This window comes from Heterodontus francisci, chromosome 37, assembly GCF_036365525.1.
Source record: "Heterodontus francisci isolate sHetFra1 chromosome 37, sHetFra1.hap1, whole genome shotgun sequence".
Classification (NCBI taxonomy): domain Eukaryota; kingdom Metazoa; phylum Chordata; class Chondrichthyes; order Heterodontiformes; family Heterodontidae; genus Heterodontus; species Heterodontus francisci.
The window spans coordinates 12,033,002-12,053,465 of NC_090407.1; the positions used below are offsets into that span (position 1 = coordinate 12,033,002).

Below are 20,464 nucleotides of genomic sequence, written 5' to 3' on the forward strand. Positions count from 1 at the left end.
ACATCCAAGTGTACCAGGTCATGTTAGTCCACAGTGTATGTATTTGAAATTACTTTGTATTGTACTCTGCATTATCCATGAACTGAAAAAGTGTGTACATTTTTGAATAACCAGAAAACACACAGCTTTTGATAGCAATTACCACCAGTTTCCACTAGGTGGTAGTATGGCTTCTCAGTGACGGGAGATCTCAATAGTCTCCAATCAGAATATTCATTCACAGGCTTCATGTTCTCATGACAACCAGTTGTCTCTTTTATATATTTTGCATCTATTAATTTTGGGTTTATACAAAAGGCACCCAAATTAAATTGCAGCTTTATTTACTTACTGCACTATCTAATTACAGTTCACTAATTTGGGCCTTGAAATTTCACAATGCGACTTTGATGTATGACTTGATGTGTTTGTATGAAATTCCTTTAATCTGTTTCAGGCTCATGCCTTCAGTAAACCGTTGGGCAAAGGAATTTCTTATAGATGTGCTCGGCGTCTCACCATGCAATTTCAAGTCTGTGGTCCCAATCAATTAAAATATGTGTAATGCAAGTGATGTTGACTGAAATTATTTCATTCACAAAATACTGACAGCTATACCCGAGTTAACAGAAAATTGTAAAACACACTTTATATGGTCGACAAATTTACTAATTTAGTTTTAAGTTTCTTGACCTCGTTTGCATTCCCTCCATGATCTTCTCTAGCCATATGTCCCTATACTATAATAAAAGCAAAATACTGCGGTTGCTGGAAATCTGAAATAAAAACAAGAAATGCTGGAACCACTCAGCAGGTCTGGCAGCATCTGTGGAAAGAGAAGCAGAGTTAACGTTTCGGGTCAGTGACCCGAAACGTTCCTATACTAAGTTCCTCTTGCATCAGTTTCTATGTTTCCTACTCCCTACAGGATGCGTAGGATGGGGAAGGAAACTGCAGGGGATGGGAACAATCGAAATGTGGAGCTTATTCAAAGAGCAGCTACTGCGTGTCCTTGATAAGTATGTACCTGTGAGGCAGGGAGGAAGTTGTCGAGCGAGGGAGCCGTGGTTTACTAAAGAAGTTGAAGCGCTTGTCAAGAGGAAGAAGAAGGCTTATGTAAGGATGAGATGTGAAGGCTCAGTTAGGGCGCTTGAGAGTTACAAGCTAGCCAGGAAGGATCTAAAGGGAGAGCTAAGAAGAACAAGGAGAGGACACGAGAAGTCATTGGCGGATAGGATCAGGGAAAACCCTAAGGCTTTCTATAGGTATATCAGGAATAAAAGAATGACTAGAGTTAGATTAGGGCCAATCAAGGGTAGTAGTGGGAAGTTGTGTGTGGAATCAGAGGAGATAGGGGAAGTGTTAAATGAATATTTTGCGTCAGTATTTACAGTAGAGAAAGAAAATGTTGTCGAGGAGAATACTGAGATTCAGGCTACTAGGCTAGATGGGATTGAGGTTCACAAGGAGGAGGTGTTATCAATTTTGGAAAGTGTGAAAATAGATAAGTCCCCTGGGCCAGATGGGATTTATCCTAGGATTCTCTGGGAAGCTAGGGAGGAGATTGCAGAGCCTTTGTCCTTGATCTTTATGTCGTCATTGTCGACAGGAATAGTGCCGGAAGACTGGAGGATAGCAAATGTTGTCCCCTTGTTCAAGAAGGGGAGTAGAGACAGCCCTGGTAATTATAGACCTGTGAGCCTTACTTCGGTTGTGGGTAAAATGTTGGAAAAGGTTATAAGAGACAGGATTTATAATCATCTTGAAAAGAATAAGTTCATTAGCGATAGTCAGCACGGTTTTGTGAAGGGTAGGTCGTGCCTCACAAACCTTATTGAGTTTTTCGAGAAGGTGACCAAACAGGTGGATGAGGGTAAAGCAGTGGATGTGGTGTATATGGATTTCAGTAAGGCGTTTGATAAGGTTCCCCATGGTAGGCTATTGCAGAAAATACGGAAGTATGGAGTTGAAGGTGATTTAGAGCTTTGGATCAGAAATTGGCTAGCTGAAAGAAGACAGAGGGTGGTGGTTGATGGCAAATGTTCATCCTGGAGTTTAGTTACTAGTGGTGTACCGCAAGGATCTGTTTTGGGGCCACTGCTGTTTGTCATTTTTATAAATGACCTGGAAGAGGGTGTAGAAGGGTGGGTTAGTAAATTTGCGGATGACACTAAGGTCGGTGGAGTTGTGGATAGTGCCGAAGGATGTTGTAGGGTACAGAGGGACATAGATAGGCTGCAGAGCTGGGCTGAGAGATGGCAAATGGAGTTTAATGCGGAAAAGTGCGAGGTGATTCACTTTGGAAGGAGTAACAGGAATGCAGAGTACTGGGCTAATGGGAAGATTCTTGGTAGTGTAGATGAACAGAGAGATCTTGGTGTCCAGGTGCATAAATCCCTGAAGGTTGCTACCCAGGTTAATAGGGCTGTTAAGAAGGCATATGGTGTGTTAGCTTTTATTAGTAGGGGGATCGAGTTTCGGAGCCACGATGTCATGCTGCAGCTGTACAAAACTCTGGTGAGACCGCACCTGGAGTATTGCGTGCAGTTCTGGTTACCGCATTATAGGAAGGATGTGGAAGCTTTGGAAAGGGTGCAGAGGAGATTTACTAGGATGTTGCCTGGTATGGAGGGAAGGTCTTACGTGGAAAGGCTGAGGGACTTGAGGTTGTTTTCGTTGGAGAGAAGGAGGAGGAGAGGTGACTTAATAGAGACATATAAGATAATCAGAGGGTTAGATAGGGTGGATAGTGAGAGTCTTTTTCCTCGGATGGTGATGGCAAACACGAGGGGACATAGCTTTAAGTTGAGGGGTGATAGATATAGGACAGATATGAGAGGTAGTTTCTTTACTCAGAGAGTAGTAGGGGCGTGGAACGCCCTGCCTGCAGCAGTAGTAGACTCGCCAACTTTAAGGGCATTTAAGTGGTCATTGGATAGACATATGGATGAAAATGGAATAGTGTAGGTCAGATGGTTTCACAGGTCGGCGCAACATCGAGGGCCGAAGGGCCTGTACTGCGCTGTAATGTTCTAATTCTAATTCTAATACTCCTTCCTCTGCATCCTTTCAGGCACTATATCCCAGCCATCTGCCACTTTTTACATCTCTCCCTATCTATCGTCAGAATTCCCTAAAACCCCTCTCTTTGATGCTTTTTCTTACACTCCAAAAATATTCCTTCAATTTCTTTTCCAGATTGAGTTTCCCTTTTCCTTGCATTGCTAAGTGTTGCGGCGTATTTTCTATTATGTTAAGAATGCTATATTAGTACAAGTTGTAATAAATTAACTGAATTTGATTTTAATAGAAAAAAATAATCCTTTTCTTAGAATTTTGTTGCTAAATTTCTTTCCTCGGTCTCTGCTGAAGGTGTTTAATTTGGCTCGAGGTTTAGATCCACAGACACTAGTCATTCTCTGGAACTCACCCATATAGCCTGATCCCACAAGCAGCAAATGAGATATCCACAAACATGCATTTACAGGCACGCCCATATAGTTAGAGCAGGAAACCTGGCTGTTTTTCTTCTCTTTAGCCGAGGGGCAATGCAACTAAGTGGCCCATGCCTACTGTCTTTGCTAATAAGCCTGCTAATAAATCCATTTATTTTGTGAAAGTACACTACTTATGGCCCCATGATGTGCCATAGGGCATGCAGGGTTTATTGCATTCTTAAAGAGCTAGTCTGAATCATCAATCATGGAACTTTTGAGTAGGTATGGGTACTATATCAGTTTGGAACAGCCTGCTTTCAAAATGTTTTGGAACTAGTGTACTGGTTGCTCGAGAACTTGGTGCTACTGTGTGTATTCTTGCAGTGCAATATTGATAGAGTAGCTATATGTTGAATATGCAGATGACAGTACAGTACTCACATTATGTATTGACAAAGACGACTAAAAAGCCTTGTTCATTTTCACTGACGATTGTTCCTTTAAAAAATGTAGTATTTGGTTTCAGTACATTGTTGTCTAGGGGGAGCAATAAATGCCCAGAGGAAATATCCATTCTGACCCAACCATGGTATAACTCCCGGTTACCTTGTGAGTTATGTAAGTGGATCACCATGGAATATTTGTTATTTCTGTAATGCCTGCCGTCTGCTGTAAATTGGAAAATTTATGCAAATAAAACTTTATGTGGCTAAGAACTTTGGAGAAATTTCACACATTTATTTTACATCTGTAACTTGCTGATGAGATTATTATTGGGGCAAATATTTGTGTGAGAATTATTTTCACGATGAATGATGCGCTTGCGAAATTCACGAAAATAAACAAATTTATGATACTCTGTATTTTGTGTCCAAGAGGAAAAAGTCTTTCCACTTGACAGGTCTAAAATGCAGCCACCTGTATCTTGTCTTGTACTATATTCCACTCACTCATCACCCTGTCTTCGCTAACCTACCAGTCTCCCAACAAGAATCAATTCAAAATTCTTGTCCTCATCTTCAAACCCCTTCATGTCTTCACCTCATCCTATCTCTACCATTTTATTCAGCCTTATATTCCCTTCTGCACCCATCAGTCCTCCAAGCCTGGCCTTTTGTGCAAATTGTAGCACTGTGCTTTATTTAGTAAGCAGGTTTTTATTGATTCCATGCTGCCTTTTTGAGCAATGTCTTATTAAACCACAGTGTGCTTTAGCACTGCTACATGACCAATAGGTCCCCTTAAGCCAGTTATTATCAGTGCTAATTTTAAAATTTAAGTTGAGAAAATTCTAATCCTTGTGTTCAGATCCCTCCATGGCCTCACCCCTCCCTATGTCTATAACCTCCTCCAGCCCGACAACCCTCCAAGATTCCTGCACACATCCAATTCTGGTTTCTTGCGCATTCCCAGTTTCCTTTGCTCCACCATTAGTGGCCGTGCCTTCAGCTGCCTAGGTCCTAAGCTCAGGAATTCCCTCCCTGAACCTCTCCGCCTTTCGACTTCTCTCTGGCTCACTCGCTGTCTTTCTCTCAGTTGCTCCTTGACACCTTTGACCGTGCTTTTGGTCACCTGCCCTCATGTCTCTTTACGTGGCTCGGTGTTAAATTTTGTCTGTTAATGCTTCTACGAAGGACCTTGGAATGTTTTACTATGTTAAAGGTGCTATTTAAATGCAAGTTGTTGTTGCTGGAGCTGAGGAATTTCACTTATCTGGAATGACAGGCATTGATATTGCTGGTGCTAATCATCCTGCTGTATATGTAGGGCCTCTTTGAGCAGATGGCAAGTGGTTGAAGTTTTCTACATGAAAAAGCAAAGTTGATTGTTCCACATTACCATTTCATTTAAATCTTCACATAATGAGACTTTTGAATAAACTAACTGGACCTGCAGAGGCCCATTAAACCTTCTGACTTAAGTAGTTAACTTGGGCCACTTTGATAGATTCCAGGAAGTGACATGCAATGAAGAATAAATGTAGTTAGAAAAGGCATGTATCAGTGTTGTCACAAGGAATTCAGTAAAGCATAATGGTAAGCAGAAGAACATAAGAAATAGGAGCAGGAGTAAACCATATGGCCCGTCAAGCCTGCGCCGCCATTCAATACGATCATGGATGATCTTCTACCTCAGCTCCACTTTCCCGCCCACTCCCCATATCCCTTGATTCCCGGAGAGCCCAAAAATCTGTCCATCCCAACCTTAAATATATTCAACAATGGAGCATCCACTACCCTGTGGGGTAGAGAATTCCAAAGATTCACAACCCTTTGAATGAAGAAATTTCTCCTCATCTCAGTCCTAAATGATCATCCCCTTATCCTGAGACTGTGTCCCTGTGTTCTAGATTCCCCAGCCAGGGGAAACAACCTCTCAGTATCTACCCTGTCAAGCCCCTTCAGAATCTTGTAAGTTTCAATGAGATCATCTCTCATTCTAAACTCCAGAGAATATAGGCCCAATTTACTCAGCCTCTCATCATTAGACAACCCTCTCATCTCAGGGACCAATCTAGTGAACCTTTGCTGTACTCCCTCCAATGTAAGTATATCCTTCCTTAAATATGGAGACTTAAACTGCACGCAGTATTCCACGTGTGGTCTCACCAAAGCCCTGTACAATTGTAGCAAGACTTTTTTATTCTTGTATCCAATCCCCTTGCAATCAAGACCAATGTGCCATTTGCCTTCCTAATTGCTTGCTGTACCTGCATGCTAACTTCCTGTATTCCTTGTACAAAGCACAGCCAAATCTTTCTCAGCATCGACATTTACAAGTTTCATGCGTTTTAAAAAAATATTCTGCTCCTCTATTCCTACAACCAACATGAATAACCCTACACTTTCCCACTTACCTTGTCTATATCTCTTTGAAGCCTCTTTGTATCCTCCTCAGAGCTTGCATTTCCACTTCCCTTTGTATCATCAGCAAACTTAGATACATTACTCTCTGTCTTTTTGTCTTAAGTCATTAATATAGTTTGTAAATAACTGAGGCCCCAGCACTGATACCTGTGCACTCCACTAGTCACGGCCTGCCAACTTGAAAATGCCCCATTTATGCCTACTCTTTGCTTCCTGTCCATTAATCAATCCTCTATCAGTGCTAATATATTAACCCCAACTCCATGAGCCTTATCTTGCCTATTAACCTTAAGGTGTGGCACCTTATCAAATGCCTTTTGGAAATCCAAGTATACTACATCTACTGGTTTCCTTTTATCTACCCTACTAGTTGCATTCTCAAAAAACTCGAATAAATTTGTCAAACACAATTTTCCTTTCGTAAAACCATGTTGATTTTGCCTGATCATAGATTCCAGCACTTCCTCGACAACTGATGTCTGGCTAACTGGCCTGTAGTTCCCTGTTTGCTCTCTCCCTCCTTTCTTGAAAAGCGGTGTTATATTTTCTAACTTTCAATCTTCTGGGCCTGTTCCAGAATCCAGGGAATTTTGGAAAATCATAGCCAGTGCATCCACTATCTCTGCAGCTATCTCTTTTAGAACCCTAGGATGTAGGCCATCAGGTCCTGGGGATTTGTTAGATTTTAGTTCCTTAAGCATGTGACATTTTCTATTACACCCACTTTTGAACTGTGTAAAATAGCTCAGTTGTATGAGTACAGAGTCCGTCCAAATGTGTCCTGCGTCTGGAGAGGCCATTTTTAGAATGCAGCAGAAATGCAAGGCTCTTGTGGTTACAACCCTGTGGCTGGTGGTGCTCGTGGTAGGAGAGGCTTGAGACAATGAATTCAAAATTTCATACAACACATAAGCAAATGAATAAAGCATATTGGCAATTTATGTGCTAAGCCTGGTGACAATAGTAATATACAGGTAGAGATTCTCCTGGCAATACACGATTGCAGCCTCACTATCTGAAAAACACACAGTGTGCAGCTGTCTGTAGACCTAATGAATAGATACCTCTTGTAACTACAGCAGTTATATTGGCAGATGTTTACCATTGAATACAGAAAAAGGCCCCAGTTTGTAACATTCTGAGATGATTCACTGGTGAACGTTGGCAATTTAACTTTGGGCAGATGCACTTAAGCATTATGCAGAGAAGAATAGGACTCGTCTTTTTTGTCTTTAATAGCTTGGGTTGGTTTACTTGCGTTGCTGAAGCAGTAAATAAAGTTGATGTTATTTTCTGTAACGGGTGCTTTTCCTGTTATTCCATAACAACATCCATCAACTGCAGAGAAAGCCTATCAACTGATGCACTGTTTGTCCAGGTATTCTCTCCACTACAACCGCAGCAACTTGCGTTGATATAGTTCCTTTAACTTAGTAAAATGACACAAAGTGCTTCACAGGAGCTTTATGAAACAGAATTTGATACTGAGCCACATAAGGAGATTTTAGGACAAGTGACCTATAGGGTTTATGGAGAATCTCAAAGGAGAAGCAGGAGGTAGACAGGTGGAGAGATTTCAGGAGGGAATTCGAGTTTAGGGCCTAGGCAGCTGAAGGCACAGCGGCCAGTGGTGGAACAAAGAAAATTGGGTATAAGAGGCCAGAATTGGAGGAACGCAGAGATCTCGGAGGGTTATTAGGCTGGAGGTTACAGAGATAGAGAGGGGAGAGACCATGGAAAGATTTGAGTACAAGAGTGAGAATTTTAAATTTGAAGCAATGTTGGATCATTATGGTGCTCTGCATCTAGCTATCTTTTTTCCAAAAATATACTTTATTCATAAAAATTTGCAAAAAATACATAAAACGGTTCAAAACAGTTCAAATTTCACATTTCGGAAAGTACAATAGAAATCAGATTCCTTCAATACAGAACATGAGTTGCCTCACAACACTTGCCATTCCATTTTATATGCAATGTACATTTGCATTACACAGCAAAAACACTTTTCTTGCATACAACTCAAGGGGTTTTGCACGGGTTCCAGCCCTCAGTTCACTATGGCAGGAGGGCCTTACACACTGTGGCCTTTCCCCATTGAGCCTTTGCGGCAGCTGACCCAAGCTTTAGTCCGTTCGCAGCATGTAGTCCTGGGCCTTGGAATGTGCCCTTCAATCACTCTATTGTATTCTTTCTAGTTCATCTCTGAGCCCTTTTCATACTGCAGCTCTATGTATCCACATAGCCCCTCCAATTATTCTGCCGTACTGTTGCACAGTCAGCCTTAACCTTTTCTGTTTTGCTGTTATTTAGATTTATACAGCACAAAAGGAGGCCATCTGTTCATTGTACCTGGCTGGGATACTTTTCTTCAAATAGTGCCATGGATCTTTTACATTCAACTCAATAGGAAAGAAGTGCAATGGTTTTAACATCACATCTAGAAGACAGCACCTGCACAGTGCAGCACTCCCTCAGTGCTGACTGACGTGTCAGCCTGAATTATGTCCTCATGTTCTGGAGTTGGATTTCATTTCAAAATCTTCTAACTTGGGTGGAAGTGCCAGTATAGAGTGAGTCGGACCCTGTGATGCTCATACTGACGCTGTATCAGGTGTTCTCCATTTTGTGTGATACCATGGCAATGCTGCTATTGTGGAGAAGAATGCTAAAGTTCTGACGAGTGCTTGATTTACCATAAATTCGTGCTAGATTTTCTGAATTAATTAGCAATGTTAGACCAGTGAAGTATAAAGAGATCCAGACTAATGCTTGTTTCTATAGGTAAAAGAAAAACAAATATGGTTCAATAAGAGGAACTGTTGCTGGGTGCGTTGTTGGTGGTCAACAGATTTATCTTCTCTGCTTATTTTTCAGGAACGTTGCGTGGCTGTACTGGCTCGTGTGGAGCGCACAGACTTCCTGTCACCAATGTCCATTGGGGATGTGGCTCACGTCAGTGCTGAGATAACCTACACTTCAAAGCACTCTGTTGAGGTCCAAGTTAATGTGATGGCAGAAAATATTCTTACAGGTAGAGAAAATTGAACATTTTTATTACAAACCTCACATGTTTTCTTTATATTTTGCTCTGCACTCTCTCGTCTTTCACTCTCCCTTGTAACTGGCTGATATACTCTATTTAATTCTTTATGGCTAGGGACATGTAAAATCTCAAGAAACCATTGGAGTCCACTTGTATATACCGAAATTTGATAAATTCCATGCCTGTCCTCTCATATTTATCAGTCACACTGTCTGCCAAACATTGATCCAGTACCCTCTTGAAATTGCCTCCACTGTTTCCCTCAGAAATCAATTCTATATATTTACTGCTTACTCTGTAAGTAATTAAGTAATTAAATCTAAACTTTCTATTCATCTAAGCTGAGTAGATTTCCCATTGTAAAGGTTGTGATTATAACAAACATATAACAATACATATTCAATGTATTTATATCCTTAGAATATTGAATCTCAGTAAGTCCTTCCCTGAGCCTTCCATTCATCAGCATAAGTGCTGATAGTTTCCATAGTCTCTGCAAGGGAAATTTTCATTATTCATGGACTTTGCAGTATCCCAGCTGTGAAAGTTTACCATGATGCTCACTGTCACCTATTCCATAGTGCATATTGCAGCAAATAATGAGCAGAATGATCTCAGGGATTGGATAATGGTTATGAAATATTGAGCTTTATTCTCATAGTTTATCATGTGACCTAGACCCCTACCCCCAATGCTTTAACTGCTTTGAAATCATTCTTGTATTTTATTTTACAGATTTTCTTAGAAAAAAAATTGTCCACCGAGAAACTTTTGGAAATTATTTTCTGATGGGATTTATACTGTCCCCATATTTTTCCTAATGAATTATTGTGGTTGCTTATATTTGACACATCAGATGCTCCTTCATTTCAGTGGTGTCTGAACTGTCTGCTCTACTAGGCTACTGAATGTGTGCCTCATGTCCTGAAAAAAGCATTTTGGAATTGACCTTGTTTCGATGACAGGACTAATTCAAGCCACACTGTTCATATATTATATCGAATGTTCTTCTGAATGTTTCCCCTGAATTGAGTTATGTTGCACTGATTTAAAATGAAATGTTGGCAAGAAGTCTAAGGAGGGAATTGTGTTGGCATGGTAGCTGTTTCACTGTGCTGGCAGCAGATGGTAAGCCAGGTGGTTCTGGGGTTATGCACTGAACAGAGAAAGGGGTTAAGAACATTTCAACTGTTGGGTCTTCTACAGGTGCAACCTGCAGGAAATGAAGATGACAAAATGCCGAGAAGTGGAGCAGAGTGAAAAGATAAGGATGTAATCAAAGAATAGGGTTTAAATTACTCTGTGCTATTTTTGGTAAACTGATTAATGTCTTGAAGTTAAATTTCGGCCAGCACTATTTAAATGACAATTAAAGTAACACAAAGGGAACACTAAATCCCAGTATGTGAAATAATAAATGACTTGCACATATAAAGTAGACAATGAGGTTGTAATTGGTATAATCAGGGAAGAGAATGTGTAATGAACGTAATGGGCAAGAACTGGTTTCAGTGAGAAATTCTACAAGGAAGCAGGTAGAGAAGAAAAACAGATAAGTTGCTAATGTATTCAAGCAAGATTTCATGCTGAATTTCACGTGTTCAAGCAAGGCTCTGATATTTAGCTTATAGCTTTAGCCTTTTTCTAAAACCTGGGTGCATGAGAGCTAAGCAGGCCAGGCCAAGCCAGGAAAAACTGAATATACTGGAAATCTGCAATAAAAAAACAAATGTTGAAAATACACAGCAGGTTAGTCAGCTTTGGGTGTGCACTCTTCATGCAAACCTGCTTAAGTACACCTTCTGGAAGGTACTTTGTCAGCCTTTCAGTACGAGACCCAAACATTCTTTTGGGCCTCCTTATCTCGAGAGACAATGGATACGCGCCTGGAGGTGGTCAGTGGTTTGTGAAGCAGCGCCTGGAGTGGCTATAAAGGCCAATTCTGGAGTGACAGGCTCTTCCACAGGTGCTGCAGAGAAATTTGTTTGTTGGGGCTGTTGCACAGTTGGCTCTCCCCTTGCGCCTCTGTCTTTTTTCCTGCCAACTACTAAGTCTCTTCGACTCGCCACAATTTAGCCCTGTCTTTATGGCTGCCCGCCAGCTCTGGCGAATGCTGGCAACTGACTCCCACGACTTGTGATCAATGTCACACGATTTCATGTCGCGTTTGCAGACGTCTTTATAACGGAGACATGGACGGCCGGTGGGTCTGATACCAGTGGCGAGCTCGCTGTACAATGTGTCTTTGGGGATCCTGCCATCTTCCATGCGGCTCACATGGCCAAGCCATCTCAAGCGCCGCTGACTCAGTAGTGTGTATAAGCTGGGGGTGTTGGCCGCTTCAAGGACTTCTGTGTTGGAGATATAGTCCTGCCACCTGATGCCAAGTATTCTCCGAAGGCAGCGAAGATGGAATGAATTGAGACGTCGCTCTTGGCTGGCATATGTTGTCCAGGCCTCGCTGCCGTAGAGCAAGGTACTGAGGACACAGGCCTGATACACTCGGACTTTTGTGTTCCGTGTCAGTGCGCCATTTTCCCACACTCTCTTGGCCAGTCTGGACATAGCAGTGGAAGCCTTACCCATGCGCTTGTTGATTTCTGCATCTAGAGACAGGTTACTGGTGATAGTTGAGCCTAGGTAGGTGAACTCTTGAACCACTTCCAGAGCGTGGTCGCCAATATTGATGGATGGAGCATTTCTGACATCCTGCCCCATGATGTTCGTTTTCTTGAGGCTGATGGTTAGGCCAAATTCATTGCAGGCAGACGCAAACCTGTCGATGAGACTCTGCAGGCATTCTTCAGTGTGAGATGTTAAAGCAGCATCGTCAGCAAAGAGGAGTTCTCTGATGAGGACTTTCCGTACTTTGGACTTCGCTCTTAGACGGGCAAAGTTGAACAACCTGCCTCCTGATCTTGTGTGGAGGAAAATTCCTTCTTCAGAGGATTTGAACGCATGTGAAAGCAGCAGGGAGAAGAAAATCCCAAAAAGTGTGGGTGCGAGAACACAGCCCTGTTTCACACCACTCAGGATAGGAAAGGGCTCTGATGAGGAGCCACCATGTTGAATTGTGCCTTTCATATTGTCATGGAATGAGGTGATGATACTTAGTAGCTTTGGTGGACATCCGATCTTTTCTAGTAGTCTGAAGAGTCCACGTCTGCTGACGAGGTCAAAGGCTTTGGTGAGATCAATGAAAGCAATGTAGAGGGGCATCTGTTGTTCACGGCATTTCTCCTGTATCTGACGAAGGGAGAACAGCATGTCAATAGTCGATCTCTCTGCACGAAAGCCACACTGTGCCTCAGGGTAGACGCGCTCGGCCAGCTTCTGGAGCCTGTTCAGAGCGACTCGAGCAAAGACTTTCCCCACTATGCTGAGCAGGGAGATTCCACGGTAGTTGTTGCAGTCACCGCGGTCACCTTTGTTTTTATAGAGGGTGATGATGTTGGCATCGCGCATGTCCTGGGGTACTGCTCCCTCGTCCCAGCACAGGCATAGCAGTTCATGTAGTGCTGAGAGTATAGCAGGCTTGGCACTCTTGATTATTTCAGGGGTAATGCTGTCCTTCCCAGGGGCTTTTCCGCTGGCTAGGGAATCAATGGCATCACTGAGTTCCGATTTGGTTGGCTGTATGTCCAGCTCATCCATGACTGGTAGAGGCTGGGCTGCATTGAGGGCAGTCTCAGTGACAGCATTCTCCCTGGAGTACAGTTCTAGGTAGTGCTCAACCCAGCGGTCCATCTGTTTGCGTTGGTCAGTGATTATGTCCCCCGATTTAGATTTGAGGGGGGTGATCTTCTTGATGGTTGGCCCAAGAGCTCTCTTCATGCCATCATACATTCCTCTGATGTTTCCGGTGTCTGAGGCCAGCTGAATATGACTGCATAGGTGTTGCCAGTAGTCGTTTGCGCAACGCCTAGCTGTTCTTTGTGCAGTACTTCTGGCTGCTTTAAGTGCTGCGGATGTTAAATCGCTGGGGGCTTTCTTGTAGTTCAAAAGTGCAATGCGCTTAGCGGCTATGACAGGTTCCAGCTCTTCATTATGAGATTGAAACCAGTCTGCATTTCTCTTCGCACTTTTGCCGTAGGTGGTCAAAGCTGACTCATAGATGGCGTCTCTGATGTGGGCCCACTTGGTCTCAGCATCCCCTGTGGGAGTGTTTTGAAGGGCTGTTACAAGTGAATTTAGAAATTTTTGTAACAGCTGTGGGTGAGAAATTCTGCTCGTGTTGATGCGCGGGTGGCCCTTCTGCTTGGAATGATGCAACTTCTTTGGTCTGAGTCTAACCTTGCTGCACACCAGGGAGTGGTCGGTGTCGCAGTCCGCACTGTGGAAGCTGCGTGTGATTTGAACACTGTTTAAGGCGGCTCGCCTTGTGACAATGAGGTCTAGCTGGTGCCAACGACGTGATCTTGGGTGCCTCCATGAAACCTGGTGACAGGGTTTAGTGTGAAAGAACGAGTTAGTGATGCAGAGGTTATGATAGGTACACAGCTCAAGCAGTCTCTGCCCGTTCTCATTCATCCTTCCAACGCCATAGCGCCCAAGGCAGGAGGGCCATGAGTCATGGTCGGCCCCAACCCTGGCATTAAAGTCCCCCAGCAGGAATAGGTGTTCGGTGTTGGGGATGCTGCTAATGATGTCATGGAGTTGTTCATAGAACTGGTCTTTAGCTTCAGGTGCGGAGCAGAGTGTTGGAGCATAGATGCTGAGTAGGTGTACTGGACCAGAGGTGGTGAGCAGTCGGATGGACAGTATGCGTTCCGAGCCATTTGAGGGAGGCTCTATCATGCTGAGCAAGGAGTTTCTGATGGCGAAGCCCACTCCATGCTGTCTTGGTTCTTCAGGATCCCTGCCCTGCCAGAAGAAGGTGTAGTCTTGCTCTGCTAGAGAGCCACTCGCGGGGAGGCGAGACCCAAACATAGAGCAATTCAAAGTATGTCGCTATTAATTTAAATTAGTAATAATGACATATGACATTTCTCTACTGAACATTGGTGTTGCTTTATATCAGCTGAATGTATGAGCAAACTTTGAGCTCTCGTCATTGATTTTCCATTAACACAGATATTTAAAGTCCGACTCCAAATCATCCCCAACTTTCATTTCAATAAATTCATAATGCTGTAGCTTTGAATTCTCATCCAAACACCCTTAACTTTGAGGCCAAAATACATTTCTTCGATATTTATTTATACGGCTGTTTGCTTTTGTGTCAGCTATACCCAGTCCTAATGGCCTTCACATTTGTTCTTTGTCTTCGATAAAGGAGGTAAATTAGGCCACCTGTTCACCAACAACAGAACACAAACATGTTGTAGAGTGTATTTCTTCAGTACACACCCTCTCGTTTGTCCATGAGAATTAGCTACCAGAGGAATAACTTGTTTGCTTGCAGGGCAGACACCAGATCATCCTCTTTGCATCCATTCTCTAAACTTAGTAACCTTGCTTAACAGGTCCCATTGGAAAAAGCATGTCTATTACCTTCTGTAAATAGTTTTCCTGCAACATGTGTTGTTATACAATTCAAGGTCACTCTTGTCTCTCTTTGGGGACATTTTCACATGTATTTATTCATTGCAGTCCTTCATCTTAGTAGTATTTTGGGAATGTGCACATATGTCAGTGCCTGTGAGGATCTGACCTGTAGGGTTACCTGTAAGGCAAAGTCTCTTCCTAATGTAACACTTGCAGTCTGAATGCACTGCGTATAATTTTATCTGATACACAAACTCAGAGAAAACATTGTGTTTAAAAGGCAGTGCACTGAATGAAAGTTACAAAGAGATTCTGATCTACAATTGTTCAATTTTTATCTTCAACATGGTTGCAAGCTTCCATGCTGGAGCAGAAAGATGCGTCTCTGTGGCAATGTGCAATTACTTGGTGAACCTCTCAAAGGGCAGGATGTAGATTGCAATGATTGAAGTATCTGTCTGGAGTTGGTGATGCATAGCGAGTGAAAAAAGTGCATCAAAAATCCTTTCCATAGCATAAGCTGACAACAAAGTGTTAAGGCATTTGGAGGGAAAAGGTCTCTTCTCTCCCGTATGTATAGCAAAATTGCAAATCCGTTTATCAAGAGCCTTGGGAGGATTTTGCAATGACTTACATTTTTATAATACTCTTCATACACAGAGGGACATCTCAGAGCCCTTTACAGGTTAAGGGATGAGTGAACAACAAGCAAGTGGGAAAGAGATTAGGGATGGTCAAAGCCTGATGAAAGGTTTATGAAGCTTTTGAAAACAGAGGGAGATGAGAAGTTGGGGTGCTGAAAGAGGTAGCTCTAGAGAACTGGGGCATTGTGGTTGAAGGAGTGGCCACTGATGGTGAGAAGATTGGAGGGTGCAGCAAAACAAAAGTAAACTAGTGTTAAAGAAGCAGAGGATATATGCTGTGACATATGGCCAGAGGATATAACAGACGTAGGAAAGGATGATGTTGTGGAGGAATTTGAAAATGCAGACTAAAAATAGTTAATTCTCTGAGTCACAGGAGCTTGTGGAGTTTGGGAAGTACAGGAGTATTAGAGTTGCAGGTTTTGGTTTGGGTGGAACATAGCATTCTGATTTACTTGTGGCGAATGAAAGACGGAAGAAGGGATGCTAGCAAGGTGAGTTGGAGAATTTCAGTAGCAGAGAGGCAGAGATATAAGAATGAAGTGGCCAGTGTTTGAGTTGAAAGAAAGTGATTTTGGTACTTGGATCAGATGTGGTGGAGATAGCTGAGCTCAGGCTTAATGTTAGATTAAGGCCCTTCACCTCTGCGCTTAGACTGAGATATGATCTGGAGAGGTTGATCAGCTGTAGGCCAGAGATTGCACATGTGTTTGCGGGAGCTAAAGATGATGTCTTCACTTTTTCTGACCTTTAGCTCTGATTCCAGCAGCTCTTGATGCTGGATAGAGTTAGAGGGAGTCCTGTTATTCCTGGGGCTGATAGGAATGTTGGAGAGGTAGAGCTGAGTGTGGTCAGCATACTTGTGACAGCTGAATTCATGCTTCCTAATGGTTTTGCCAAGGGTTGGCACATAATTGATGAAGATTAGAAGACCATGTTGAAGCCCTGGATCAGAGAGACTTCCTCAAAATCCAAATAATATGGTGATCCCTGACATTCATGGCATGCTCATGAGCTCTTCACATTCTGAGCCGTGCTCGACTACCTTGTCGTGCAGCAGGGGCCACCCCTCTGTTCGGCACCATCTCTCTCTGCCTCCACTTCCCCCTCCTCTTTCACCTCCTACATCTGCTCTTCCCCTGATAAGCTGTCTCCTTCCAGGGCCTCACTGTCCCGAAGGTCCACACCTCTGTGGAGAGCCATGTTATGGAGAGGGTAGCAGACCCTCACAATGACAGAGTGCCTTGCAAGAGATTATTGGAGGGTGCCACCTGACCAGCCCAGGCACCAGAATTACATCTTCTGAGGCCCAATGGCCTGCTCAATGGTTGTCCTACTGAAGAGGCCTCTGTCTGGGGCTCCCTCAAAGGGATTAATAGCCATGTCTTCCAGGGATATCCCTAGTCGCCTAGGATCCATCCACGCACTTTGGAGTTTGGAGTTAAGCTCTGAGACTGTGTCAGATGGTGGAGGATGAAGGAGTCATGGCAGCTGCTAGGAAAGCGAGTGCTCACATGCAGGAAGCTCTTGTGGTCGCAGACCAGTTGAACGTTGAGGGAATGGAATCCCTTTCTGTTGATGAATCTGACTGGCCGGTTACTGGGTGCCTTGATGGCCATGAGGAAACAATTGATGTTGCCCTGCACATGGGGGAATCTAGCGATGAATGCAAAACCCATTGCCCTCTGTCCCTGTGAGGCTTCATCTGTCGTGAAATAAGTTTACTATCCAGCTCTGGCAAAGAGGGCATCAATGACCTGTGCCCTTCCATCCTCCCTCTCCAACAAGCTCTTAACAAGCTTTTAAACCACTTTAATTAGCCTCAACAAGGAGGTGAGACTGATCCCTGTCCCGCACTCCCCCCCGCTCTATTTAACATTGGCCGTGCCAGGAATGATGTCCTTACACTGACACGCCGACTGGCCCCGGTATTTTCGACTCCCCCTCCGTTCCTGCCCTTGGCGGCGCAGGTGGTGCACAAAAATTCAACCCATTAAAATAAATAAATAGATCTGGTAAGAATTCCTGTTATTATTTATAGTAATATTCTTTGCATATATTTAAAGTTTTTTCCATATAGTATTTCTAGTGAAGTTGTGAATGCATTTAAAAGAAATCTTCGTAAATACATTTACAACATCGTTGCAGGTAATATCTTTAAACATTGTGCACTTGTTTTTAGTGAATCTGTGCAAATTTCTTTGTAGTCCATGCAATGTATAACCATGCACCACTTTGGCTCTCCCTGAACAGTGTTTTCTTCATTATTCAATTAATCACTGCAATGATACAAATGAGAGGCGCTTTTGTTCAGCCTGTACAATCCAAAAGTAAATAGCTTTAGTTCCTCACCCACTTGAAAATGTCCCTACAGGCACTGGTTTCTGTCGGAACAGTTAGCGTTCCCCCCCACCCCACTTTGGTATACAACTGCCAATGGTGTCTGTGAGTGTGGGACAGTACAGGGAGTAGGGCAGAAACTGCTGGTGGACATATGCAAGAACTCACTGGCGTGGCACAAACCCTTTTAAAGTTTCTTATTCTCAAAATCAGTAATTTAGAACACATTGAATCAGAACATTGTGTAACCAATATTTACAGATTAAATTTCCATGGGTGTACGTCTAATAAACTTTAATTTGTGTGTTGATTGTTAAAAACTATACTTGAACTGTATACTCTGGAACGAAGGAGAACCATTGGGTTTGGAGTTAGATAATATCTTTTTATGTCATGGGAACAGGATAGATTCTGTAATTTTTATTGAGGAAGGTTAAAAAGACTAGGGCAAAGGAGAGAGTAAAACAAGAAGTAATATTTAGATGACAGCAAGCTTCATTTTTCAAAGCCTGTGGAGTTTGGAGGAAAGGAACACTAAGGAAGGAGAGCCTATAGGACAGCATGTCTGGAACTCGAAGATCGAGAGAAAACTTTGCAGAGCGATGACCAGAGTAGAGCTGCTTAATTTAAAAGAAAAAAAAGGTTCCAATAAAGATGCTGGAATGAAAGAAAGATGATTCATCAAATGATAAGCTACCAATGTATATTTTCTCTTATTTGAAATGTCTGCGTTTGGAAACTGCAGCATTCTGTTTGTGAGATGATAAAATCAGGCGATAAGGTGACAAACAGAAGCAGGTCACTTTGTAGTTTATATGTTTACAGGAAAATGAAAGATGAGTCCAAGCAACACACTTTCTTTCCACAGGCATAGTAAAATTGTAAAATCTCTAGTGCTGGCCCCAGTACAACACGTTGAAATATTAAGTTGGCTTGGCTCCTGCAGTTAATCACATACCTTATGTCAGGTTTGCTTGTGCACTTTGGCCCAATCCATGAATCAGTCATGCTCATTTACTCCGCTGCAGTCTGAGTCAGGACTTCCTTTCTCTCCTTGACATGCTATCTTAGTTCCTAAGATAGGTCATTAGTGAGTCAAACATTGTACGTGCATTGGCATTTATATAAAACAACTGATGCCATACAGAAAGACACCAAATGAATTGTGGCTGGAAAGGTTCTAAAAGAGATAAACACTCTACTGCTTTTTCTGACCTAAGTTTGCCCATGGCATAGGGCGTTGCAGTATCTTAAGTATCTTGTGATTGCAGTATCTTAAGATGTGTAATCTACCTTTATGAAGGCAGGTGCTTTCAATATTTCTGCAACAAACCTACAAGCTTATAAATTGTTGTCAATAATAGTGGTTGATTGTGTAACATCTTCATATGATATGCCTTTGTCCATCATTTTAACTAATGTGTCTTCACTAGACAGAGGACTATTTGTCAGCAATTATCTCCCACAATAATGCTAAGTTATACTGCACAATTACACAGGGTCTTGCTGATTCTTCATATGTAAATGCTTACTTTTGTTGCTTGCATAGAACCAGCATGAAAGCAATCATAGTGTAAGGAGTTCAGATTTGATCCCCACCCCTGCCCCATCACTGCCCAGATGTAGCAAGCTACGTATATCGGTGCAAAAAGAATCACTGTCTATATAATTGTCAGCAAATGGAAAATCTGCAATTAAAAATGGGGGTGGGTGCGCAGTAGGGAAAGAGAGGGAAATTCCAGAACAAAGACATATTTTCCTGAGCACTTCCCTTAAAGCAATGTTTTACAGCATCTGACAACAGAAAATAATCGGAGCAGAATTTATTAGCTGTCTGTCATTTCCAATTAGTCTCAGGTTCTGGGGAGTCTGTTGGATTCAGTGAAGGAGACTGAAATATACTGAATGGGCATATCACATATTTCTGTAAACGTCACCCCACACCCCTCCCCACTGCATTTCCTAGTCAATTTGAGTTGTGTTTATGAATTTTCTTTTAGGTAAAAATAAGATAATATTTGAGTGGACAGTGACTGCACCTTGTGTACTTTTTAAATTTGTGATTATCCAAAAGAAAATTAAGGGTGAGAGTCGCTTTTAGTTGGCTGGATGTTGCGTTTGAAAAGAGACACGTGACCTTTCCATATCGTTGCTATAGAGACATCCTGTCAGGATTGTTTTGGTTGGGTGTGATGCAAATCTTGTTCCCAAAAGCATACTGTCAGATTTAGTTTGAGTCAAGACCCCTGTACATTTTTAGCTGCGTGTAATTATTATTTTGTGCTAGTCCAGAAAAAAGAAATGGTTTACAAAACCTCTTAGCATTGTTTCTTTTCTGCATTTTAAATGATTTTTAAGATGGAGAAAGGGTTGAGTTCGGCAAAGTTCAGTGAATAATTAGAACAGGTTGCCATGGATTAGACAGTGGATGAAATTTGCATATATAAAAATGAAATGTGAGGGAGAGCTTGGAAATGGAAAGAGATCCTATTTTGTTTTTGACACTTATTCTGACCATTGTATTGAGATGTCTGTCAGTGTTGCACAAATACCTCGGTAAAAGGGTATGAAAAATATATATGAATAAATAATTGTAATATCTTTTTTCAAAATGATTAATCTTTCCATACTTCTGAGAGCCTAGATCACTTTGTGGGAAAATGA

At 42.4% G+C, this 20,464-nt stretch overlaps 1 protein-coding gene across 3 annotated transcripts in view; it reads left to right on the forward strand.

Annotated features, from left to right (window-relative positions):
- The window catches only part of acot7 (acyl-CoA thioesterase 7), a 262,472-nt gene that overhangs the window by 55,134 nt on the left and 186,874 nt on the right, over positions 1-20,464 (forward strand). For all 3 annotated transcript variants that reach the window (XM_068017117.1, XM_068017118.1, XM_068017119.1), the window contains exon 3: positions 9,161-9,317. In XM_068017117.1, coding sequence (XP_067873218.1) covers positions 9,161-9,317 — 157 coding nt within the window. The remainder of the gene's footprint in view (positions 1-9,160; positions 9,318-20,464) is intronic.